The sequence below is a fragment of the Bison bison genome, unplaced genomic scaffold (genome assembly GCF_000754665.1).
Source record: "Bison bison bison isolate TAMUID 2011002044 unplaced genomic scaffold, Bison_UMD1.0 scf7180017864302, whole genome shotgun sequence".
In the NCBI taxonomy this organism is placed as follows: Eukaryota; Metazoa; Chordata; class Mammalia; order Artiodactyla; family Bovidae; genus Bison; species Bison bison.
The window spans coordinates 1,610,870-1,636,900 of record NW_011494874.1 but is presented as its reverse complement, the minus strand read 5'-3'; the positions used below and the strand labels follow the sequence as shown (position 1 = coordinate 1,636,900).

At 53.6% G+C, this 26,031-nt stretch overlaps 1 protein-coding gene across 7 annotated transcripts in view; it reads left to right on the top strand.

Annotated features, from left to right (window-relative positions):
* WDR20 (WD repeat domain 20) overlaps positions 1 to 25,601 on the top strand; it is a 66,015-nt gene extending 40,414 nt beyond the window's left edge. The window contains exons 2-4 of one of the 7 annotated variants that reach the window (XR_826265.1): positions 3,391 to 3,573; positions 4,607 to 4,778; positions 14,472 to 14,521. Coding sequence is in view for 6 of the 7 variants with exons in the window: in XM_010851341.1 (XP_010849643.1) it covers positions 3,391 to 3,573; positions 6,214 to 6,291; positions 14,472 to 15,749 (1,539 nt within the window). In the remaining variant the exon portion in view is untranslated. Of the gene's footprint in view, positions 1 to 3,390; positions 3,574 to 4,583; positions 4,779 to 6,213; positions 6,292 to 14,471; positions 16,391 to 24,031 lie in introns of those variants that run through there. The other 6 variants (XM_010851335.1, XM_010851341.1, XM_010851336.1 and 3 more) reach the window with 6 other exon arrangements.
* Positions 25,602 to 26,031: the final 430 nt, after the last annotated feature.

Below are 26,031 nucleotides of genomic sequence, written 5' to 3'. Positions count from 1 at the left end.
CCTCTCCAGAGCCACCTGGCCACCTCTTGGGAAGGCAAGGTTTGAACCCAGGCCTGCCCGGTTCCAAAGTGTAGGCTCTCTCTCCTTCAGTTAAACTGTCTTGACCTGGGAAACCGTCTATCGGGCTGATGACCCCGCGGAGAAGTGGCGGCCGGCTCGGGACATTGGCATTGTTACTGAAAGGTGGGTGGATTCTGACCCCACTCGCCAGAACAAAGGAGGGGGAAGAAGAGGAAAGAAGATAGTAACCCAGCAGTGGAAAAGAGACACAACTCGGTGACTGGCTGTCAGAGGGAAGAGGACGAGATGAGTTGGAGGTGATGGTGCAGCTGGAAATAAAGGCAGGAACTGGTGGTTCCAACGTTCCCCTCACCTGGCTTCAGGCTTCAGAAAGCTCAGGCACCACGGCTGGAGTCCCCAGGTTTCTCGGAAGAATAATTTCCTGTAGTTGGGCACCTTGTTGTCACTTCGGGGCTCACGGGAGTCTTGCTGGTGTGAGTGACTGTTGCCTGGCTAGTGTCTGCTGTTCTGGTGCCATCGTTGCCTTTGGGGCTTGAAGGGGAGTGACCTTAGGGAAGAGAAGTGCTTGCTTGTGTTCCTTGAGCCTCGGTCTGTGTTTGTGCCTTCTGGGACAGTGCCGCCCCCATCAGTGTTGAAAGACCAGTTTTTAAAGTTGCAGCGAGTAGGGGCTCCTCTTTGTTTTCCATCGCGTTGCGCAGGCCTCTCGTCACAGTGGCTGGCTGTTGAGGAGCAGGGGCTCCAGGGGCGCAGGCTTCGGTAGCTGCCGCAGGTGGGCTCAGGACTAGAGCAAGGCTCAGGAGTTGTGGTGCGCAGGCTTAGTTGCTCCGTGGCGTGTGGGATCTTCCCGAATCAGAGGTTGAACTCGTGTTCCTGGTATCGGCAGGCAGATTCTTAACCACTAGACCACCAGGAAAGCCCTGGACTGATACTTTTGTAAAATAAAATAAGGATTACTAGGAAAAGAACTGAAAAAGACATTTAGGAAGCAAATTTGGATTTTTTGTTACCAGAGTCGGTGGGTATTAAATCACTCTGTCACGTTGCCATTTTAAATGCTTATTCTCAGTCTCTGCTTAATTTTGACTGCAGACTAGCAGACTACTCATGGTCTAGTACACTCTGAGAGCAGTAATCTAGGAAGAAACTTTGTTAAGCAAATTAGTAAACAGGACGCTTTTGGACAATTTACTTCGAGAGTAAAAATTGTCTATCAGTTGGCGTTTGAAACACTGCGGACGTGTGTTTGTGTGCTCTAATGACAGACAGCATCTTTCAGTGAGGTTCCCTGTTAGGGGCAGGAAGGCAGAAGAGCTATTCCAAGAACTGAGGCTGAGGTTGTGAGGGATCCATGAGTTTAAAACTAGTAGCAATATTTGGAAACAATGGTGCTTTAAACTTCCTCTGTTCTTCTGAGAATCACTGTTTCTTTTGCTCATTTAATTTGAATTAGTTTGTTTTCTCTGTTAACATTTGGCTTGCTTCTGAATTGTTTTTTATGTTTTGGTGCATAATTTTATGTATATTCTTTCATGGCCTAGTTTCTTAAACTGAAAAAAAGAAGTCTCAGTGGTTGCCGATATAGAGATCACGTAATAATTTAGCGGTTCTAATTTCAGATTTGATTTTTGACTCTCGCCATCAGCGTATCTTATATTTTGTTCTGTCTTTACTTTTGCTGCTGTTTCCTTGCCCTGAGTCATGTGCTGAGTTGTTCCCTTAGTCTCGACTTCTCTCTCCCTCCTTCGGGCTGAGCCCAGGAGCTGCTTACCCCCAGCTGGCCTCTCCTGTCTGTGGTAAAGGAGCTCCTGTCCGGACCGCCCCCCCACCTCTGCCATGCACCCACCTCGCACATCACAGGACGTTCAGGCCCCGCGCACGGCCCCGCTTCTGCTTGCTCCAGAGTCGGGGCTTCCTTTCGTAGACCACACTCTGCTTAGCTCATCCTCTGGACAGTGCCCTGGGGTTGGGAAGAGAGGTGCTCTCCCCACTCCAGCTGCGGTGAGGCAGGGAGAGCCCTCCACACACGTCTTCACTCCTTTGCCCTGGGCTCCCAGGGTCACTCAGCTCCAGACGGCCTGGTGCTCAGGTTTTGAGCCTGTCATCGTGAGGTCTTCTTTTTCACACGCTGTTTGTAATCTGACAGACCTAGAATACGGAGTCACTGTCCCAGGCCTCTTCGGAAGAACGAGATCTTCAGACCCCATACTCGGGGTGGTCCGTAGGAACCAGAGCTGTGAGCCCCAGAACCGCACACAGGGCCAAAATGGGTGTTTCAAGGAGACGCTTGGTTGTCTCCACCGGTGATTCTCCGATAGCAGGGGAAGCGGCGGGTCACCTTCATTTCAACAACATACTGGATTGCAGAGAAGGTTTCTCATGAAGAAAAAGGTCCTGCTTTTAAAGGGGGAGGCACTTTGAAAAATCATGTTTAGCCCAAGTCAGAAGTCAGACTTCGGAGTGTACGGTGTGTTTTCTCCCTGCCCCCTCTAGGGTAAAACAGGTTTGGGCTCCATATGCAGCCCTTCCGCTTCTTGAGTAGGTACGGGGACCTCGGCTGGGTTATTTACCTTCCCTGAACTTTTCTCGTCTGTAAAATGGGGGGAAACGTGGTCTCTCTTGAAGTGTTATGATAAGGATTAAGATGATGCCTGTACCAGATTTGGAGTGTGGGTTCGATGAGTGAAAGTCACTTGAAAGCTAACGCAGAAGAGACTGTGACCCAGCGCAGGAGCCGCTGCCTCTGCGTAACTGGCTGCAGTCCTGGTTCACAGCCCGAGCAGGCGTCAGGATCACCTGGAGCACTGTTGCATCTACAGCTTGCTGGGCCCACCCGCCCACCCTACTGGTTTGATTCATTTGGTCTGGGGTGGGGCGGGAGAAGGTGCGTCTCTGAGTTTCCAGGTGACGCCGCTGCTGCCTCCGCTGGTCTGGGGACCACACTTTGAGAACGACTGGGCTGCAGGTAAACCCACCAATGAGCTTGTTGGTGCTGGAGCTGTATGAAAGCTGAGCTTTTATGTGGTTAGAAAATGCTTGAAATACATTTTACAAACACTGAATTTAGTATCTCAAGGGTTTTTACCTCCTGAAGTCCAGGAGTCTTCATTAAATATATGTGAAGAAGAATAAGTTGCAAGAGTAACAGTTGTAAACATATTATGGATAGTCTAACAATATCAGATTGGCCGAGGTATGTGAAAGTGCTTTTATAAAATGCTGAAAACTGCAAAAAAAATTTTATAAAAATTAAAATATTTCAATATTTTAATTTTTAAGATTGAACATCATAATGGAGTATAAAATAGTGTAACTTAGAGTTCTCATCTCAATGTGCTGTTTACCGTGTGTATTTTTCTCTTTCTCCTCCAGGCTGCTGACTTGAGTAAACCAATAGATAAAAGGATATACAAAGGAACACAGCCTACTTGTCATGACTTCAACCACCTAACAGCCACAGCAGAAAGTGTCTCTCTCCTAGTGGGCTTTTCCGCAGGCCAAGTCCAGCTTATAGACCCAATCAAAAAAGAAACTAGCAAACTATTTAATGAGGAAGTAAGTAGCACCCTGTCTTAGCTGTTAAGAACCCCTATAAGAATGTATACGTTCTTACTGAGGGTATGGGCCTTATAATTTTACTCTGTGAGTGAAGCCCATTTTCCATCCTCAGCTGTCCTGCCTAGTATTACCCAAGTTTAAATGTGGTGCGTTGACTTGTTGACTTTTACCTGTTCTTTATTGGGCTAACTGTTTTTTTGTGCATTTTTTTATGTTCAGGTGTCTATAGCAGGTGTTTTAAGAAAAATTGGTTTTATAATGGAGATAAGGACGAGACTAATAGCTTGATCTTTATAATTTAAATAAGATAAAGAATTCTAGATTGTATTCACATGGCCAGAAAATTTCATGCAGATCAAAGAACTTGCTAATATTTCCTTAGTTTTCGCAAACGGTAGATAAAGTTTTGATGTGTCTGTTTGACAGGCATACATCTGAGAATTTGCTCTCTTGCTCTTGAAAGCATTTGCTCTAAAATCACCTCTTATGTGGTTAGAACTCCTGGCACTTGAAACTGGCTGGCAGGGCACAAGCTCCTGTCTGTGTTGTGCTGTGTCCTGGGATTCCTGGTGTCTCCAGTCTCATTCTTGAAGGAGCCCAAGAGATCTGAGCTGTCTGTTCAGAAACATGTCAGAACCTTTAAACCTGGGCAGATGGAAGTTGCCAGATAGATTATATCTTTAAAAGCTGTTGGAGTGGCTTTTCAGTCCCAAGTATTGCCATTACATATTTGACGCACTTCCTCCGCTGTTTCAGTGTGACTTTCCTAGTAAATGGAACGGACGAGGTCGGCTCCCTGAGTTAGAGGCCCTGGCTGCAGTCTCCTTGTAACCTCAGCCCTGGGGTGACGAGGGTCAGGTCACCTGAGCCTCTGTCGGGAAGGGCAGGAGGTTTTGCATTGTTGCATGGTGTTAAAGTTATTAACTAGAAACAGAAGTACGTTATAGATTCTGGTTTTTAAGAAATAATTTTGTTTGGGAAAGAATACTCCACTTGACAAATTGCAGTTAAAATTCTGATTCTTTTGCAGTCCCTATGGTATTTGCTGTCCATGTATATCCAGTATCCATCCACAGTGCTCCTGTTGGACTTTGCCAGTGGATTTGGTGAAATCTTTTGAACCCTGCCACCTCCTCTTCTAGTTTCATCTGGGTTGACTGGAGCAAAACTTACCATCTGGATTGACAAACTAGAGAGGAAAAGTATTTAATCCCGTTTTCTGTTAAAAAAAAAAAATCTTAAGCAGAAAATTATTCTGTTTACCTGAACATTTTATTAACAGCATCTGAGGGAGTGATTTCTAAGTAGCTGGATGATTTTGGTGGGGGAGTTGGTGGTGGGGAGAGTGGGGACACAAAACTATACTTCTCTGCATTCTTAATAGAAATGGTGAATTTGGCATCCTTGTGGGGTTCTGTTTGTGTTTAGGTGGGGACGTGCTTTCGGTGGGGAGGAGATTGGAGCCATGTAAAGGGTGGTTGGTAAACAAGGTCGGGAGGCCGCCCGGCTGTGGATGGCACAGCATGCCTCCTGGAGAACAAGAAGGATTTGTGTGCCATTGCTGGAGGGGGGGTGGTGTGCAGCACAGGCCCCAGGGCCCTGAGAGCACTCGGTCACCTCAGCTCTCCCCATTCCTTACTCAGGACAGCCGGGAGCCATGGGCTGCAGCTCCCCACCCTCAGGGAGTGAAGTGGAGTTACCTCCTACTCTTTGTACATTTTATTTGGAAAGTGGCTGTTCAAAGGGAGAGGATTGTGTGTAGTTCAATGCCAACTTGGCATTTACATCTCGAGGCTGAAATTGATTGCCCTTCACAGTGAGAGTGTTCTTTGGCCATACGGATAGCATTCTCATCAGATTTTGGTCAGGATGTCTCAGAGACAGGGTCATCGGAGGTTTGTTTCTCAGAGGGTGCCAGGGATGGTGGTTGAAGCAGTCGATAGGCCGTGCTTTGCATTCATGTGAGACTTGGAGGTTTCCAAGTATTTTATCTGCTTTCTCTGCACGGGAGGGCGGGCTGTCGTCTCCACTGTGCAGACAAAGAATTAGAGAGAGGATGAGTGAGTTGTCCAGACCCGGCAGCAATTTGATGATATGCCTAGATCCAGAAATTAATTCCACGCATCCTTACTGACCATAGATTGTAAGCCCCATCATAGCTGGTTGCCATATGGGCCTTGTCGCCTCCGGAGCTCACTCTTCTGTGAGATGGACAGGGAGGATGTGGAGCGTGTGTTATGAACAAAGTAGCAAGAGAGGTGGGTGCTAACTGCACTCTTCAGGATGTACCAGATATCATAAAATAAAAACAAAAATTCAGTGAGGGAGGTTTGAGAAAGCTTCCAGAAGGTGACGTTTGACCTGGGTTTGAAAAATGCGGAGGAGTCGGAGGAGGATGAGAAGGGCCTTCGAAGCTGGAGAAAACACCTTAGCATGTGGAGGAGCATGAGGCCAGCAAGACCTCAGTGCGTGGGCCTTGGAGTGGCCAGAGGTGAAGCTGGACAGGGGAACCGGAACTAGATTGCAAAAGCCTTTCGTAACATGCTGAGAAATTTGGACCTGACACTGGAGGCTGTGGGGCAACCTTTGGAGTTTTACTTAGTGAAGGGAGTGATAGGATCAAGTGTGTTTTTTTAGAACTCTTGTCAGCACTTGGGGAAGATGGATTGGAATGAAGATAGCAAGACGAGTGAGGAGGCTCTAGTGATTGTCCAGGTGAGAGCTGAGGACTTGACCTGGAGTTGGGACCATTTCCTCATTCATTCTGCAGACCTTGGTGGCTGACCACATGCAGAGAACACCTGCCCTTTGTCTCCCCTCCAGAGAGGGGGAAGTGTGAACAGCGCCCCACACACAGACACACGCATACACGGCACGTGGTGGTGACTTGTGATGTCAGAGGAGACAGTAGGCCTGAGGGAGAGAGACAGACACAGCGCCTGATGGACAGGGAGGTGGGGCACGTCTCGGAGGAAATGGTATGCTTTGAGCCTCGTATGAGAAGGCCCCCCAGGTACGGAGCTGGAGTGTTCCTGCAGGAGGGAGAGCGGGGGCAGGCCCCTGTGGGAATGAGCCTGGGGACAGGAGCCCTGGTAGAGGGGCGTGGAGTGAGGGCGCGGCCCGGGTTGCTGCTTGGCCTCCGTGCAGGGAATCTCGCACTGGGGAGCAAGAGGTGGTCTGCTTGGTGTTTTTGAAAATTACTCTGGCTCCATCTTGGAGACGGAGTTGGAGAGATGGATGAGCAGATGCTGGGTTTCTGGCTCACTTGGCGCACTGGGTGAGAGGGGAAGGAGCAGGTGCTGGAGCAGAGCGAAAGGTCAGAGTTCCTTTTCCTGCTTGTTAAGCTTGAGAGGCCAGGGGTGGTTGGGTACGTGGATCTGGAGCTTCAGACTAGAGGTAGATTCTGGGAGTGGTCAGCATATAGATAGTAATCACGCCCCTGAGATGAGATGTCAGGTCTGCGGAGAAAGCACAGTAGGAGCAAAGACGGGTCTACTGCGTCCTGGACGTGTCTAGGACTGAGCCCTGTTTACACTCCAAGGCTCCAGCCATCTGTTCATTGCCTGCAAAGGGGCATTTACAGCAGTCAGTCTATTACCATGAAATTTACAGACTCAGAGTACAGTGGCTAAGAGCGTAGCCTCTTGAACCTGAGTGTCCAGAGCACAGACAGCAGCCCTGCCCCTTCCTGCCCGCAGGGTGTGGGTTTGTACCTTCATCTCTCCTCAGCCGGAAGGTGAATAGACATGCTCCCCAGGAGGGGTGGGGAGGATGGGAGGCCGGCAGGGGGTCTGGAGCGCCAGCCCTGGGGAGAGCTCGGGAAAGTTGTGCACACGGGGGAAACCGGAGGTTCATTTCACCGGGGCTTGCAGGAAAAGCTGCTTGGGAGGTGAGGTAGCAGCAGTTTTGAAGGAGAAGCACAAAAAATTTTCCAGAACAAGAAGGTAAGAGCAGGGCAACACAGAGAATGAACACTCATCAGACAGGTGATGGGGACTGTTTATCCTGACTGCGGTGTCTGTCTGTCTGTCTTACTCATCCGAGGGCTGCTCAGCCTCCCGTGATACACAGGCACACACGTGTGCATACGCTGCAGTATGATTACTCTGACCTGGGCCTCCTTTCTGAGGGCATCTGCTCTGTGAGAGTAGAGCAGATGTTTGGGTGGACGGATGGGATAGGTGGGTGGGTGGAAATGGAGTTCTGGAAATCCACATTAGACCAAAGATGGATGAAAATGTCTGTCTGGGAATCGAGTGTATCTTAAAAGGTGATTTTTCCGCCCATTGAATAAGAAGTTTTAAATACTTGTTTATACAAAAAATTGGGACAGAGAGAAGTACAAAAAAGATAGGAAAACATGACCTGTGAATCCCAGTGCTCACTGGTCGCTTTATCATGTTTGTAATTTTTTACGTTTTCTAAGAGGTGAACTTGTCAGACTCACACCTTCCGTTAAAGATGCTGGCAGCCTTCACCTCCCAGTCTGGCCCTCAGTTTGCCCGGTTCTGTCCGGGCATTGGAGGTGAGCCCTGCCCTCCAGGCCATCCTGGCAACGAGACCCGGGCTGCTGTGCCAGTGGAGCCCAGCCCAGGAGGAAGGCAGAGCCCTGTCCTCTGGCCTCCCTTCAGGGGTGCTAGGCTGGGACTGCTTTCTGCAGCCTTCAGGGCGGGCTTCGGGCCTCTCCTCACAGTGTCACCCGTCTCTGACGGGACTTGAAGTATCTAATGGGCTCTGTGAGTGTCTTGGCACTTCTGATGAGCTCCCAGACCGTGCCACCTCCTTCATCGTAAGAGCTGCTGGTGGGAGGGGTCACCGGGTCAGGTTCAGCCTTGTGTGAAGCACCCCAGAGGGTGTGGATCCCCTTGTTCATCACTGATGATTACAGTGTCCTGGGGAAGAGACGCAAAGTGGCGGTTCCCACGTGGTGATGAACTCAGGCCCGTTGGTCTCTGTAAAAGTCCTGATTATATCGGGACTGTGTCCACAGAATAGTAACTTGAGAGGATTTTCAGTTGTGTCTGATTGCTGGGTTAGATGGAAAATCTCAAAAGACCTGGTCGTCTCTGCTGCTGGCATCCCTGGCGTGTGACCAGCGCCCCTCTTGTTGACTGTCTGCTCTCTGGCAGGTTGTGGCCAGGGCAGCAGGGCAGAGGCTGTGGTCTCTTGGTGGACACCCAGCCGGCTGCTGCCCGCGGCTGGGCCTTCTCTTCAGCCCGCGCCCCCCGGGGCAGGGAGGAGAGGGACCCAGTTTCGCAGTATTCTGTCTAGTCACCCTCCAAAAGAGTGGCTCTGGGCACTTTGTTAGTTTTGTTTCTGTTGCTTTTTTTAATCAAAGGAAGGAAATGGGCATGTAATGATCTCCTTCAAGTTTTAATGTTGATAAAAGTGACATTTGATCCTCTTTCCCAGGCTTTGAAATCCCCTCTCCTGATAGTAGTACTTCCCGAGGGAGCAGCGTCTGTAAGTGCCTTTATAGAATCAAAGCTCTTGGCCACTGTTTTTGCTTGTGACTACATTGTGGCTTTTCCAGTAGCTGCTGTGGCTTTTGAACTGTTTGTTTTTAGTATTTTGTTATAAATTAATATCTGCATTGTAAAATGCATACCCATCTCTCCCCAATAATTTTTTTCCTGCTTATCATGTTGATAGCAGTGAAAAATAAAGTGTGTGTGCTTGAGAAAACTTCATTTTAGCAGTGGTGGCTTTAATATGGTCACAGGTTTATTTTTGTTGTTTCCTTTATACTGGTTTCATATAGTTAGAAAATCTTGTTTGTGAGTGCCGTTGATGATGGTAGTTTTGATGCTGTTGCGTTTCTTCACTGGATTAATTTTAGAAATGAGACGGTTCCTTCTGCATCCAGGAGGGTGATTACCAGGGGGAGAGCGGGTGGGGGAGCCCACATCCTGGGCAGCTGTCTTGGCGTGCAGACCTGGCATACTGATGCCCAGATTATGGACGTTATGGGATTTTGTGGGCGTGATCATGGCAGTAGGCCTTGGAGCATTTTGGTGTTTTCCTGTTTAATGGAGAGCCCGGCGGCGATGCTAGGCGACCTGAGAGCCTGTCTCACCCTGAGACCTGCCATGTCCTTCCCGCTGGGGCGGCCCCCTCAGCCTCTCCTCTGCAGCCCTGGAGCAGGGGCTTGCTTCTCCTGGCCCCCCCACCGACCCTGTGCCAAGACAGGGATGTGGGGGGCGGGGAGCAGGGCCCCTGGCCTGGCCCATGCTCACTCAGCGGCAGTTCCTTCCTCTCCTCATGGGACTTCGGGCTTGTTTTCTCTGCTTGCCTGGGTTTGGTCCCGCTCGCTGTAAGGAGCTTGTCCCCAGAGTTTACACCCTGCTCCTCTTGGGCACCTTCTGCCTTGGCCATCTGAGTGTCACATGTCCGGCGGTTGCTGTCCACAGCCGATATCCCTGTCCTCCCCGGTCACTTTCCTCAGCTCCTTACTCAGTGGGTATACGTGGACGTCTCCCCCAGCATGGCCGCCGTCCGCTCCTCTCTGTCACACCCTTCCCAGGTGCTGTCCCTCAGCTCCTCGGAGTCTGTTCACAGGCCTCCCCCACTCCGCCCAGCCTCACCCCCTGGGAAACCGTCCGTCCTGCCCCCACCTCTGGTCGAGTTTAAGAGCTTCTTGTCGGGGGACAGTTGTCACAGGCTCCAGAGCAGTCTCTCTCCACCCGCACCGTTCTGTGCCTCCCGACGGGAGATTCCGCTTGGTTCTGTGACTTCCCTTTCCAGGAATCTTGGGTGTGAGCCACAAATTCAATGTAAAATTTTCTAATAGCCACAGTGAACCATTTAAAAAATAGGTGAATTTGATATTTTATCTAATACATCCAAGTATTATTTTGGCATGTAATCAATATAAAATTATGAATGAGGTGGTCTCCATAGTTTCCCAGGTCTTCAGAGTTCAGGGTGAACTGTGCCCTTGCAGCATGTCTCGCTGGGCCAGTCACTCTCAAGGGCTCGGGGCTGTGGGGTTGGTCAGCACTGGGCTTCAAGGTCACTGCCCAGAGCCCTGAGCCTGGGCCTCCGTGTCCTTGAGTCCTAGCTCACGATTCCACATCTGATTTCCGGCCCTTGCTCAGGTGCGCCAGTGGAGGGGGTGCCAAGCACGTCCCCGAGCTGCCTGCCCCCAGCCTGGGTGCCTGCCTTTCCCCAGCTGCCTCGCCCCTCCTCTGCCCAGGAGCTCCTCACAGGGGACCTCGGGTTTTGCCAAGAGTGTTTTTCCAACATAAACATGTGCTCGTCCAGCTCAAGGCCTCACTGAAACTGGAGAATGGAAGCACAGAAGGGAAATCCCATTTCTTAACTTCAAGAACTAAGATGCCTTACTCTGTTTACTAGACATTTTCTAGAACAAAAGTATACCCTTATGGTCCCGAGACTGGGCTGCATTCGTTCTAGTTACTGAGCAGGGTATTCTAGGTATTTGTTTCTTGACTTCTGTTCTCTTTTTGTTAAACCCAAACCAAGAACAGTATGAAATAATAGCCCAGAGCAACTTGCTTCAGTGACTCCTAGCCAGCCCAGGACATGTGTCCCGCACCTCACCGGGGGCTGAGAGGCCTGTGCCGGGAGTCACCTGGTGCGTCGCCAGGACGACAGCTCGTGGTTGGCTCCCCGTCCGCGCCCTTGCTGCCCTTCTGTGTGGACGCCCTGCCGCCGCCTCCAGCCGCTGTCTGCTGCCCTTTCCTTCTCGGCTCGGCGAGCCCGCATGCCAGGGCAGAGGCCTCGCAGGTGCTCCTGTGAAGCTGAGTCCCTCCTCCCCGCCCCCTGTCCCTGTGCCTGCTCGGTGTTCGCTCACAGCAGACCCTGTCCATTCCCCTCCTTTTCATCCCTCGTGAACGCAAGTTCCCCGCGGGAAGGGACGGCTGTGAGTGGCGTGTCCATGTCAGCTTGTCGTCTGTGCTCAGTGCAGGAGTGAACGAATGGGCGTGGGTGGTGAGCGGGAGGGCCTGCAGGGAGCCCCGCAGAGCCTGTCCCCCGGGGGTGACAGGGCACTCGTGCCTGCCTTCCTGTGGGGAGCGGGACACCCACACCCTGCCGGTGGAGTAGACGTTGCATCCTCCATGGGCGGTAACTGGTGATCCCTGGAAACAGTTGCCAGTGCGTGCGCCTTCTGACCAGCTATCCCACTAGGACCGTACCCTGCAGCTGTGTCTACCGGTGAAGGCTGCAGCACACACCAGTTAGTCTTTGCCACGTAAGTGTCCGTCAGCAGGGGCTTTTCAGATGCAGCGCAGCACGTCCGTGTTGTTGAGTCCTCTGCACCATAGGAAGGCGCAGAGAGGCCATCTTCGGACGAGTACCGACCGATGCGCGTGGTGCGTGACTGGGTGAGAAAGCAGAGGTGCAGACGGTGCAGAAGAGGAAGCTGGGTCCACATGTACCTGTACTTGCCGTGTCCCCACAGGAAGACCCTGGGAGACGGACTGGGAGACGGACAGGAAGCCAGCGACAGTGATTCTGGGGTGGGGAGAGGGGTGTGAGTGAGGCTTTCAGCTGGACACTTTTATATGTGAATTATGACTGTATCACCTATTTAAAAAACAAAAGCTTACGTCGTGGGGTCTATGTATGCAAAGCCTCGTGCTCAGGGCCTGGCCACAGAGCAGATCCTCGGGTCAGAGGTCAGCACTGCTGTCCTGACGTGCCTACCACGCGCCCAGACCCACGGTCCCCGAGACGAAGAGGAGCTTTTCCCTGCCCTTGTGCACAGGCTGGTGGCAGACTGACGGTGCAGAGCGCTGGAGAAGCCCTTTCTACGTTGGACTTGGAGCTGTGGGCCGTTGGTTTGGGTGGTTTGCAGGTGGTGAGGTGTGGCATGTCTGGTGCCCCAGCAGGGCTCGGAGGTGGGCTCTGGTTTCAGTCCCTAAGTTGTATCCGTGTGTGTGCTTACAGCAGGCTCAGTGCACCTTTTAAGCGTGGGATACTCTTGAAACGTGTTTTGGCTCCCCAGTAACGTGTATTTAATAATGGTGCCGTGATTCTGTATCTCCATACCTCACAGTTGCAGAGAAATGCCATTTTTATTTGATAGCATTACAATTTTGAGTTCTAATGGAGTCATTTTTGCAGTGTCTTTTTAAGCCAGAAATAAAATTTTCTCCTGACCATAGTGCTAGATATTTTTGTGTTCATCCTTAAATGGAGAGATGTTGGAAAGATTGAGATGAGGTTTGGTTGCAGTGAGATATGAGGTGCAGGAGTTGAGGCCACACACAGCTGGGCGGGGGAGAGGTCGCTTCTGCAGCTGCCCCGCGAGGCCCTGGCCGGGAGGTGAGCCGCATGGTCCTGGGATCCTCGGCCCCCAGGCGGGTCACATTCAGAGAGACAGCCTGGCCCACTGGGTACAGCAAGGCCTGGGGGCTTGTGAGGTGGCCCCGGCCTCCTGTGGAAACCCTGGCAGAGCAGCCTGGGCTTGCAGGTTGTCGGCCTTGGTGCAGGTCAGCTGCTGGACCGGTGGGTCCCGGGCAGGAGAGGAAGGGCGCGAGGGTGACTGTGCGGCTGTGAGATTGCAGTGACAGTGAGGCCGCCTGCTGCTTGGAGCCCTCGCCCGGCCCGCAGGCCCCAGCCCCTGGCCCTGCACCTCGTGGGGTCGGGCCTCCCTGCTCCTCCCTAGCTGGGGACAGGTTGACCACCTCCCTTCTGGGGCCTCATTTTCTGTGACTTTCTGTAGAGATGCAGCAGACGCACGGCGCGAAGCCGACTAGGCATGGGGCCCCGTGTCTTGGTGGGCTTCCCGTCCCTGTGGCCCGTGGCCCCCTGAGGCTCGGGTCAGGGAATCCCAACCACACGGGGGAGGTGGGAGCATGTATCGCCTCCCAAGCCTGAGGGCTCCCAGAGCACCAGTTATGGGGGTGGCAGCAGGACTTGCTGGGAGCTTTGGGTCCTGGGAACCCCAGTGGTTTCTGGTGCCATGATTTGGGGGCCGGTGAGCTCTGTGCAAGGTGTGCAAGCAGGGCACGGACGTGGGGGTCATCCAAGCAGGGCACGGACGTGGGGGTCATCCAAGCAGGGCACGGACGTGGGGGTCATCCAAGCAGGGCACGGACGTGGGGGCCGCCCTTCAGGGGGTTTCTGCTTCTGCCTTTATGCTTTTGGTTTTAAAGGGAAACTCCCCACCTGTGCCCATTAAAATTGGTCAGTGGGTCAAAAATAAGCGTGGGGTAGAGATTAGGTGTTAATCACCTGTTAATGTTCTTAAACACCGCCTTGTTCCAAAGAAGGTGGGGGGATGGCCTGTAAGAATACACGCAAGACAGGGATGGTGAGTGAGGCAGTCAGTGAGTCAGGTCTGAGGTCAGAGCCCAGGGAGGTGTGCGCTCCTGTCCTGGGTGTTGCTGGCTGCACGTGGACCATCCCCTGACCCCCGGGAGTCTGAAGGGGCAGGTGCCGTGGGGACGGGCCACAGGGGCCGTGAGGGCGCAAAACAGCAGAGCAGAGCGCCTGGGGCGGTCCAGCGCTCAGCCGTGGGGCCCGCGAGGCTTGCCCAGGGGCCGCGTTGCACGGAGGCTGTGCAGGTGCTGGAGTCCCAGACCCCGGGCTCCCGAGTCGGATGTGTGACGCGCCAAGGGCTGCCCCCGCCCTGGTGCGTCCTGAGCCTGGCACAGCGTCGCGCGGACACAGACTGGGCTCCCAGCAGGGTTTGCTGAATAACTGACACCCTCAGTGCAAGCCAGCGTCCCGACACCTCAGTGCAGTCCTAGAAAGCGATTCCACGAGGGCCCAAATGCCCTTCTCTGCCCTGCCCGCAGGCTGGGGCGTGGAACGCCTGGACAGATGTGTCCATTCTCACCGAGAAGCAGACAAGGTTTCTTGCTGGAAAAGTAGACCTTGAAAACTTCTCCATTGTGATAACTTGTTCTCCTTTGTCTTCACAGAGACTAATAGACAAGTCACGAGTAACCTGTGTCAAATGGGTTCCTGGTTCGGAAAGCCTTTTCCTAGTAGCCCACTCGAGTGGGAACATGTACTTGTATAATGTGGAGCACACTTGTGGCACCACAGCCCCCCACTACCAGCTCCTGAAGCAGGGGGAGAGCTTTGCCGTGCACACTTGCAAGAGCAAATCCACGAGGAACCCTCTCCTCAAATGGACGGTGGGCGAGGGGGCCCTCAACGAGTTTGCTTTCTCCCCAGATGGCAAGTTCTTGGCGTGTGTGAGCCAGGACGGCTTCCTGCGGGTGTTCAACTTTGACTCGGTGGAGCTGCACGGCACCATGAAAAGCTACTTTGGAGGCTTGCTGTGCGTGTGCTGGAGCCCCGACGGCAAGTACATCGTGGCGGGCGGAGAGGACGACCTGGTGACCGTCTGGTCCTTTGGGGACTGCCGCGTGATCGCGCGGGGCCACGGGCACAAGTCCTGGGTCAGCGTGGTGGCCTTTGACCCCTACACCACCAGCGTGGAAGAGAGCGACCCCATGGAGTTCAGTGGCAGCGACGAGGACTTCCAGGACCTTCTTCACTTTGGGAGAGACCGAGCGAACAGCACCCAGTCCCGGCTGTCCAAGCGGAACTCGACTGAGAGCCGGCCCGTCAGCGTCACGTATCGGTTCGGCTCCGTGGGCCAGGACACGCAGCTGTGCCTGTGGGACCTCACGGAAGACATCCTCTTCCCCCACCAGCCCCTCTCGCGCGCGCGGACACACACGAACGTCATGAACGCCACCAGCCCCCCCGCGGGCAGCACCGGGAACAGCGTGCCCACGCCCGGCAGCGCCGCGCCGCCCCCGCTGCCACGGTCCAACAGCCTCCCGCACGCCGCCGTCTCCAGCGCCGGCAGCAAGGGCAGCGTGGCGGACGGCGCCATCGCTGCTGGGGTCAGCAAGTTCGCCACACTCTCGCTGCACGACAGGAAGGACAGGCACCACGAGAAAGACCACAAGCGGAACCACAGCATGGGACACATCTCCAGCAAGAGCAGCGACAGACTGAACCTCGTCACCAAAACCAAAACGGACCCAGCGAAAGCCCTGGGGACGCCCCTGTGCCCTCGCATGGAAGACGTCCCCTTGTTAGAGCCGCTCATCTGTAAAAAGATAGCACATGAAAGACTGACTGTGTTAATTTTTCTTGAAGACTGTATAGTCACTGCTTGTCAGGAGGGATTTATTTGCACATGGGGAAGGCCTGGTAAAGTGGTAAGTTTTAATCCTTAATGCTGCACCAGATCTAGAACTTGAATAGGTAGCGATTTTTTTCTTGCGGGAGGGGTGGGGTGTACAACGAATGTGAACGACACTTCTTATTCTTAATGTAAATCTAAATGCATCAGAGCCATAATTTTGGATACTGCATGCCATATAATTCCAAATCATTTGATAATTTACCTTAGAACGTTTAAAAAATATAATCAAACTAATTGCCAGCCAAGTCAGTCACCCTCCTGCGAGTATAGAGTCCCACGGTTAGCCTTCCTGTATTAGACTATTTCGATTTTAGGAAAATCATGCCAGTGTGGGGAAACAATGACTTTAAAATGCTAAAATTAAAATTTCTGCTTTAACTGGAATATTTTTGCTTAACTACTCAATTAGAATATTGTACACCTGATCAGAGTGTATGTTCAATACAGACGGCCATTAATTGTCATTTATAGTCCAATTTTTTATCTTAATCATAAACTGTTTAGGAATCTATGAAATTTAACTTTAGGAACAAAGTGTTCAGCAGGGTTGATTGATATTATTTTTACATTGTTCTGGCAATCCACAGAAAGAGAAGAGCCTTAATTTTTAAAACCCATTTTAGTCATTTTATGACAATTAAAATTGTTTAATAAACATCTTTTTTCAAAGAAGCAGTTTGTAGCACTTTGATTGAGATTCTGTGCACTGATGAAGTAGCCACATCTCTCAGAGCCTGGACGGTTGCCGTGGACTGCGGGCCAAGGGCGCAGAAGTGCCTCTTGTCACACAGCCAGGGTCTCGCGTGGTGGATGTGACTTGCTTATGTTTTTCCAGCAAGGGGAAGGAGCTTTTCTTTTCTTTCGTTTTTTTTGTGGGGGTTTTGGTTGGGTTTTTTTTTGTTTGCTTTTTGTTCAGCGAGGCACATGACCACAGGCCCTCGTGAGCCTTCTCAGCTCTGTTTTGTACAGGACCCAGGGTTCAGAGAGCTTCCCGCCTCTCCCCTGTTTGGGTTTCAGGTTCCCACAAGAGGCAGAGGGCAGGTGCAGCGTGTCCGTCTTCTGGATCGTTCTTGGAAGGCACCCCACGTCTGTGGCAGCGGCTCCCCCAGTGCCCCCCTGACTTGGCTGCGCCCACTTCCAGGGGAAGCCACTCTGTTTGGCTTGATTCCTTAGCGTGAGGATGAGCTGTGGGCGCAGTCGCTCTTTGGCTCACTGTGGACGAAGTGGCTCTTGGAGCTGTACGTTCCACATCGAGATGACGATGGTGTTAGTAACTTACTTGGGTCACTTGGTTTGTATTTCGTTGTGTACACCTTTGTGATTAAATACAGAGACCCTGATCGTTCACACTGGTTTGAGTAGTGAATGCGATGCAGCAAAGTGCAGGCTTGGTTTCTCTGTGGGTCGAGACTCTGGTGCAGCAGCAGCTCTGGGCCCCCCGGGTCCCCCCCAGCCCCCGCTGCCCTCAGTCAGGGCCGGAGCCCTGCACTGTTTGCCTGGCACTCCCTCACGCCGCGACAGCAGAGGCGGTGTTCTTCCGTGTGAGAACCGCAGTCCGTGGGAATGCTAATGTCCTATTTGCCTTTAAGAGATGGCCTTTTGTTCCTAAATGTTAACTGAAGTCAGGTAGCAAAGGCAGCCATCCTTGCGGAGCGTCTCAGGCTTGAGGCTGTCAGATGGAGAGAGGAGCCCACAGCCCGTGTGCAGTTCTGTGTACCTGATATAGTATTAGAAGTTCAGTACCAGAGGCTTCTGTACCTGCATCGCATTAGAAATTCAGTGTCGGATGCTTCTGAGGCATTGAGTATGCAGTTTCAAAATTCAGGACTTGATACTGGGCCCAAGTGAAGAGTGGCTGACGCAGGGAAGTGGCCTTGAGAGGGTGGGGGTGGGGAGAGTGCGCCCTGCGGGACTGTTGGTTCTGAGCGCTTTGCGGGTGGGCCGTGTTGTTCTGGGGCGCTTTCTGCCTCCTCCCGCCTGGCAGACACTAACTCACTCAGGGCTGGCCTGTGGATGGGAGCGGGGTAGTGAGCAAGAGGAGGATGTTGTCGGTTCCTTAAAAAACAAGCTGTGAAACGTGCTGCCGGAAGCCTGTGTCCATCTCCTCCACCCCAAACTTAAAAAACGTCGTCCCTGCACGGTTTGGGGTTTGGGACTTGGTCATAGACTTGCTCTTGCGGTGTCTGCGGGTTAGTGTGCCCTTGATGTCTTGTCTGTACCCCTTCCGGGGCCCTGGCTGGGTGTTGGGAGCTGGGGAGGGGCTGGAAGGCCCAGGCTGGCTCTGGACGGGGCAGGGCCCCCCGAGGCCTGCCCTGCGCCTGGACGGCCGGCAGAGCCCTGCTGCTGTCAGGAGGACGGTGCGGGGGGCTCTCCGAGACCAGGACGAAAGTTGCTGGCGCTTCAGGAGAGGCCGGGGGCACGCAGCGCCTCCCCACCGCCCCCGGGTTTGTTTTCAGGGTCCTGGCTTCTGTGGCCTGGGGTCAGGAGGGGTTGCTTCGACTTTGAGGGGTTCCAGTTGCAGGTGTATAAGGAGCAGTGGCCTGCTGAGGGGGTTCTAGGGAGTGGCCTTTGCAACTTTTCTCCCCAAACTTTGAGCTTCCTCACTGAAACTCTTCCATTTTTCAGCTGGAACATTATCCTGAGCAAAAATACCTTTTCTAACCTCACCTCTGGAATAAAACAGCTTTAGACAGAATCTGTGATGGCTCAGTCAGCAAGATTTTCCATCATGCATTGAGATGCGTTGATGAAAAAGCACAGAAATAAAGCGCTCAGGGCGGCCCATAAGCCAAGACCCCCAAGTGTGTGTGGGGGGTCTTCTCTGCCTGCCCTGCTCGGGCTCCTCTTTTCAACCTTCTAGGAAACCCAGGAGCTAGGGTCGCATTGTGGCTTGGGTGATTCTGGCTTCTGAATCCCTGGGCCGCCCCAGCCCCGGCCCTTCTCTGTGTTTCTCCTCTCCGGGAGGACTGGAAAAGAAAGCCTTGGGAAAACCTTGCCTTCTTTTAAAAACAAATGTGTAAGAGGGAGTAGGCAGACTCTTTAAAAATAATCAGGAGCTTTGGGTTCTGAACTGACTTGCATCGTGGTGAAGAATATTAAATTTCATCTCTGTGCCAGACCTTCTGGCACTTTGGAAGGGTTCTCCTATGAGCACTTGGGACTGAGGGTCAACCTTGATGGAAGAACACTGAGGAGTAGAAGTACGGGAACAAGGCACCACGGTGACAGTCCCAGGCTCCCAGAAGCAGGGAGGAACAGGGTGCCAGGAAGCCGCCTCAGTTCCTCAGGCGTGCGTGCGTCCTCAGTGTTCTGGCCCCTCCGGGCCTGCAGCCATTTCTCCCCGTCCCTCCATCTCCTGTGGGAAAGAAGCTGTCGAGTATTGCATTTGCACTGGAGTTGGTGAAGCTGTTTTATCCATGTCTGCACCGGTGGACGAGATTCTCGTCACCTCCTGTCAGAGGGAGGCCTTTGATTTCTTGGTGCGGAAGCTCAAAGGGTAAGGGGACACCAAGGGGCTGGTGGGGGCTCCGGGGAAGAAGTCCTGTGAACACCCAAAGGCCATGAGGGTGGATCCAAGTGTCTGAGGAGGAACTGGCGGGAGAGGCCGACTGGATTTCCCAGGAAGGATGCACATGGGGTCCCATCCTGTGCGGAGGGCCCAGCCCAGGGGGCCCCTGGATAGATCTGTGGGGGGCCCAGCCACTGGGCCCTGGATGGATCATGGTGGGCCCCTGGATAGATCACGGAGGGCCCCTGGATAGATCTTGGGGGGGTCCGGCTGCTGGACCCTGGATAGGTCATGGGGGAACCCTGGATAGATTTTGGGGGGGCCCAGCCGCTGGGCCCTGGATAGATCGTGGAGGGGACCCGGCCGCTGGCCCCTGTACCTGGGGCCTGAGGGGAGGCGGTTGGGCCCTGCGCAGGTAGTCCTGCTGTGTCGGGGTGTCCACTCCGGGGCTTTCCTTCCGCCACATTCGCATGTAGGGCTCACGAGTGACCGGAGAGGTCTACCTCGTGGCCCACAGGCAGGGTGCTGTCGGCCAGGCCCTCTCCTCGCCCAGCGCGTGCACCGGTCATGCTAGGCTGCTTGGGACTGTCCCCTGTTTGGGTCGTCAGGGGGCTCAGCCCCACGCCCCAGTGCTGGCCAGTGAGGAGGACAGTGAAGGGGGCGGGGGGTCCGGGGCTCACCTCCAGAGGCACTGGTACCAGCTATTCCCACTGAAGCTCAGAGCCAAGTTCACGGGTTCCCTCCAGAGAGGGAAGTGGTCCCCGCTGGCACTGAGTTTTGTTCATTGCTGCATCTGTCACATGGATTTTGTGTCACAGTTAATGTCGCTGTCTCTCAACTTAAATATGTAAAAGAAAGGTTTTCTGCATCTTTGGTTTCTGGTTACCTAAGCTTATTAAAGGTCACTGTGTTAGGTAACGCTGTTTAACATTGTATGAATATTTTACCTTTAACAACAAAAAAACACGCCTATGTATTTCCTTTTTTTTTTTTACATTTTTATCTGATTTCTTGAAAACTTGAATAAATTTCATAAAGAGCCTTCCTAACAAAATGTTGGTAAATTAACTGTTGCAGTAATTAATGAAGCTTTAATATCAGCATTGTTACTTTGTAATTTTAAGAAAGTCATGCTTTTGTTTCATCGCCCTGCTTTTCAGCTGTCCCTTGTCACTGTCACAGCTAGAGACTTAACGCCGTTCTTGATATTCTGAAGAACTCTGGGATTGTCCTGTGTATAGTGACATTAAATAAACGTGTGAATGAACTGTAAATATAGATAATTTTTAAGTCATTTTCACATCTAAACTTAAAAAAATCTCAGTGAGCCAAAAAATGAAAAGCTTTTAAATGCTGTAACATTAAGGGCTCTGTTCATGTTTAGAGAACAAATAGCCCCAGGAATTTCTACCTCTTATTACTGGATTCTGAGTTTTTCCTGATTCGAAGCTTACTAAATGGAATGTTTGTTCTGACCATCGGAGGTATTCATTGTTTCCTGTGACCTTCCTCTCGGCCGAGCCCCCTTTGCCGCGAGCTGGTGGCCCGTCTGTGCGGACGCTGGGAGGCCGCCGGCTGGAGTTCCAGGTGGCCGCGGGCATGCTTCTGCAGCGGCCCTGCCCCGGTGGACTTGTTGGCTTCCTCCTCCGAGTCTCGAACTGTTTGCGGGGGCTCTGTCAGCGCTGTTGGGGCCCCGAGGCCCCCGGTGCAGAGGGAGCGCCGTGAGCGGGCGGGGAGGAGGGGCCGGCCCCTCACCCTGCGCCCTGGTACCACTGGTACCTCCATCTCTGGAAGCTTCTCAGCAAGAATTCTGGGCCTGGACCTGCATGTCCCACCCGGGGCTCGCCCTCGTCGGGCCCTGGGAATCCCCACTCAGCTGGTGATCCCTGCTGTCTCTGCGTCCGGGCCTGGCGGGGCGGGCAAAGCCTCTGGCCACTCCCTCCTGGCCGCCTCTCCTCAGGGTCTCCAGAACCCGCCCGATGGTGCGGCCTCCTGAGAGTGGGGCCCTCGCCCGCCTTTGACTCGGAGCTGCTGGAGCGGGAGAGACATCAGGTTCTCCGCCCTCAGAGTGACCCGCTCCTGCAGAAGCCAGACGCCGTCTCCTCGGCCCTGGAGTAGGTTTTAGGCCCTGAATTCTAGTAGATTCATGGAAGTTTAAAAAGACACAGGTGCAACATTTTGATCTTTTAAAAACCACTAGTTTTTACCTTGAAAAAATAAGTTCCAATGCCTGTTGAAACAGGCGATTTTGGACCAGATTCTGGACCAGCGGGCCTCTTCAAGGCGCTCAGCCCCACCGCGTCTGGTGTCGGCAGCCTGTGCAGCCATCAGGTGCAGGTGTGACTCCACTCGTGCTTGGATGCTCCTGAAGACGCGGAGGTCCGCAGACCAGAGCGGGTTTCAGAGCCACAGCGGGTCAGCGGGCCGGAGCCTGCAGGCCGCGGGAGGGCCTCCCTTCCCCAGCACAGCTCTCACCAGAGCCCGTAACTGGATATTCCCTCAGAATATTCCCCTTTCCCCAGATGTCTGTAAACAGCATGGTCATTTTCTCTGGGTGACTTTTCCCAGGTTGAGTGGCCTTTTTGGAGGAAGCGCGTCATCATCCGTGTGACCTGTCAGCGGGCAGGTCAGGGCTGCCCAAGGGGAGTTGCCCCCTGAAGCCAAGGTCGCAGGCCTTGGTGAGCGCTGTGTCTGGGGCAGGGCGGATCCAGGTGCCAGGGAACGGCCCGGAGGAGGCACCGGCTGAGTGAGCCCCTCGCTGCCTCGCACCCATGTCCTAAATCTAGCTCGTTGAGTGCAGGACCCAAGCCTCACGTGCAGCCGCTCTGTCCAGCTTTTCTTTGGTTCTCTTATGCAACCGTCTGGGCAGCAGGAGTAGTGGGAACCTTGTGGCTGAATTAGGGAAAACGTATCCATAGCTCGAAGCAGCCCCGGGGGGAAGGCAGCCAGGTGCTAACTCGCATCGCTTTTGTACCATCTCTGAAAGGGCCTCACTTTACAGAGATTCACCACAAGTCTCCGGGGCCGGTGGGGCAGTTCAGGGGAGCTCCCGGCAGGCTGCCTCGGACCAGAGCCCCAGGGGTCAGCCTTCCAGGGCAGGTGCAGGCCCGCCCCGCAGGTGAGGCTGACCTGGCACCGGAGCTCCGCCCGTGCCCCTTTGGGGCTCAGGAGGCTGTTGGTCTGTCTGCAGCAGGACCCGTCCTGGGGCCGGTGTGCACGTCAAAGTCTGGGCGGGGAGAGCGACTCGGAGAGTTGACTGACCAAGCCTGGACCAGTGCCACCAGCCCGTCCGCCAACCACCCCCTCGAGGGCCTGAGGGGCAAGTCCAAGGTAGCTGGGGGTGGAGGGGAGCCCTGCTGGGACCCGGGGAGGCTTCAGGACGAGGGCTGGCTCTGACCTGGGCCTCCAAGACCCTCACGCTCCCTTCTTGCTCTCAGGGCCTCCAATCTCAGTAGCGCCCCAAAGATGTGTTCCATGGTTGTAAATCGTTTTTTAGTTGAAATGTTACTTCTTCTATATATTCTTATGGAACAAGGTTTAATTCTATCAGTTTAGTATAATCAAACCCAGACTAAGAGCTGGGGTATTCTGATCAATTCTCATACGAAATCACTAGCAGGAATAAAGCGGCAACTCTGGTGAGACCAGATCGGCCTCCTGAATGTTAGACTCAAGAGTTGCCGCTGCTCCTGAAGCCGGCTTCCTTCCTGGCGGCTGGTAGGATGGCTCGTGGATTCCAGGCTGGAGAGAGCTGGTGCTTCGGGGTGTTCGTAAAGCCCTTCCTTGCCAGCTGTCCAGTGTCCAGGGCACAGACGGGCATCTACCTGGCTGTCTGGACAGCTGGACACCAGCAGGGTCTCTGAGGCCAGATGCTCTGTCCTGAGAAAATCCTCAGGGAGGAGGCAGGCAGGACAGGCCACCCTCACGAGTGGCCCGCAGCGGCAGGGGAGCGGGCCATCCGTACCGTGCTCTCGGTTCACACATCCAGCCAGCCTCCCCTAGGGCGTGGTCTGGAGTCTCTGACGGAGGCCTGCCAGCGTGTTTTCCCTTTTTCTCCCTGTCGCCCAGTAACTAGCTTCTAGGCTGAAGCACAGGCTTACAGAAATAAGGTGACTTTCCACATCTTCTTTGGAATAGTGTTCACAGATCTGGAAATTGGTAGCTTCAGTGTTGCAATATGTGTAACCTTAAGATTATTAATAAATGAATGCCAGACTGTGACGTGCATCCCAGTGAGTGTGAGGAAATGTGAGTGCTGGTTGTTGCATGAGGCTCAGCCCTCTCGGGTTCGTCTCGAGCTCGGGGGGCCTCCTGACCCCAACCAGAGGGGCGCCGCCATCACCACCCTCAGAGAGCAAACAACTTTTAAGAAATGCCACTAGGCTCTGTTCCTGGGGAACGCCGGCTCTGGGGAACGGGGCGCAGGCTCTGGGCCGCGCTGGGCGAGCTGGCCTGGGAGCCGGGGAACCCCTCAGCGGCCCCGAGCTGCAGCCCCTGGGGAGGGCAGTGAACAGCCCCTGCCCCCAGGAGGTGCCCCTCGCCTTTGGGCAGTGATGCTTCAAAGCACCCAGGCCCTGAGAGACCGACCACCCTCTCGCCCTGGCAAGCCCTGCCCAAAGCGTGCCTGCCAAGCAGCTCAGCGGCCTCCCCCAAGTTAGGGACTCGATACGCGGACACGGAGGGGGCTGTGAGAAATGTGGGCTCCCCAGCCGACTCGAGGCTGGGCGTGCCGCTGGAAGGGCTGAGTGTGGCTGTCTCCGCCGCCCCGTGTTTTGCTGGATTAATGGAAACTGCTTTGTTTGCAGGGTTCACTGTCAGCCCCCAGCCAGGCCACACCTCCAGGTGGAACTGCAGTGTAGGGGCCCATGCCTGCTCGGGCGTCCTTGTCCCGGCCGCGTCTCGAGGGAGCAGCCGCAGCGCAGCGCCGGCCGCGTGGGACCTTTAGCAACGCCGCGTGGAGGGCAGGCCTCGAGGAGCTCGGCGCGGCGCACCCCAACAAGCTGTTTCCAGTTTTAAACCGTTCTTTTGGGCTGCAGTAAAAAATGAGAAATGAGGTTTTCTTGCTTTTTACTCTTAAAATTCAATGTAATGTTTTTTATATATATATATAATTATACATACATACATAGTGTAAAATAAAAATGTTTCTTGGACAAGAAATCCCCTTAAATCCAACTGTTTATATAGTACTTCCCTGCTTCTGCACTATTTTTAATACTTTAGGTGGTCAGGAGACAACCTGGAATGCACTCATAAAAGTTGTTAAAGTTATTTCTTGTAATTCAGGAAGACAAATGCTGCAATCAGATTTTTTAAGATTATTTGCACTTAAAATAGCTTAATGCAGTTACAAAGTTATTTTGAATATGGGTGCAGTGGAGCGCCGAGCTGTGGCACAAACATGCCCTTTTTTAATCTGTTAACATTTATTTTAATACTCTCGTTCCAATGCAGTCAGCTCTGTATTATATGTATAAATAATGTAAGTCTGCAGTTGCAGAAAGGGTCACTTCAGTAATTTTCATCATTTAAGAGTGATATTTCTAATTCACACAAAGTTAATATTAAAGCTGTCTTGAATATACCTCGTCTGTCTTCTGTTAAACTGGCTCTGGCTTCACTGAAGTTTTGTTTTTGAGGTGCTCAGGCCGTGTCCCTCGAGGCCCTCCAGCAGTCGAGATCGATTTCAGGCAGCTCTGGGGAGCCGGCTGCTTCTCTGGCCACTTCCTGCCACGTCCCCATCTTCGGCCGTGGCACGTGGGTGCCGACTCCGGTCTCAACAAACCATTTTCTCCTTACAGCTTAAAGCCCACGGGCCCACCTTTTGTCGCCGAGAGATCTCACCCGCGACTCTCTCTACGGTTGTGTGTGAAAATGCTTTGTTCCCCGTGCGGCAAAAAGGCTAATGAGATGACTCGGGACTTTGGTTGTAACCAGCTGGTGAGCAGCTCTGAGCATAGGTCAGGCCCACACCTGCGTTCAGACTCTACAGGTGACTACAGTAATAACAGTGTGCAGCTGCCAAGCAGAGACCTTTTGGTCAAATCAGTTGAGCCCTCTGAAGGCCTTTGTTCAGTCAGGCTCTAAACCATGGTGCCTAAAACACATTTCTCAGAGATCCCAGTAAACCGGGGGCACGTCCGAGTGATGTTAGTCTAGAAAAGATGTGAACACACTCCACTCACTCCCCTGCCATCATCTACGTGAACGTCCCCACAGGATCACGCTGCTGGTTGCAGGAAAACTCCCATCAGCGCAGGTCTTGCTTCCTTCCCGAGAGGAGAGGACGAAGGTCGGGAGCCAGCTCTCCACCGCCGCCTCGCCTCACAGCTGGTCGGGTCTATGTGGACAGAGACCACCAGCACTCGGGCAGCAGAGCCAGGTGGCCGCCTGTGCCCCGGAGGCCTGGCCAGTGCCGGCCCACGGGGTGCAGAGCCCTGGAAGGCGGGGAGCCCCTGGGGCAGCAGGACTGTGCTCCTCAAACCCGGGAGAGGGGGCCCACCCGCTGACACTGAAGAGGGAGCCCACCTGGGAGCCCAGCCCAGCGCCACGCTGGGGGACAGGTGTGCAGTCACTGCACAGAGCCCTTCACGTCTCTGTATTCAAAGTGGGTTACGATGCCCCTGAACTGCCCTCAGAGCTGCCCTCGCTGGGAGCTGGCTCCGAGCAGGCCCCGTCCCTGGCCGCCCCCTCATCTGCTGAGCCCTCGGCGCCCCCAGCTCCCGCCCCGCCCCCGGACGTGGGCCCTCTGTCATTCTCGGCCCAACGCCACCCCGCCACGGGAGGGCCCTGAAGCCGGCCCCTC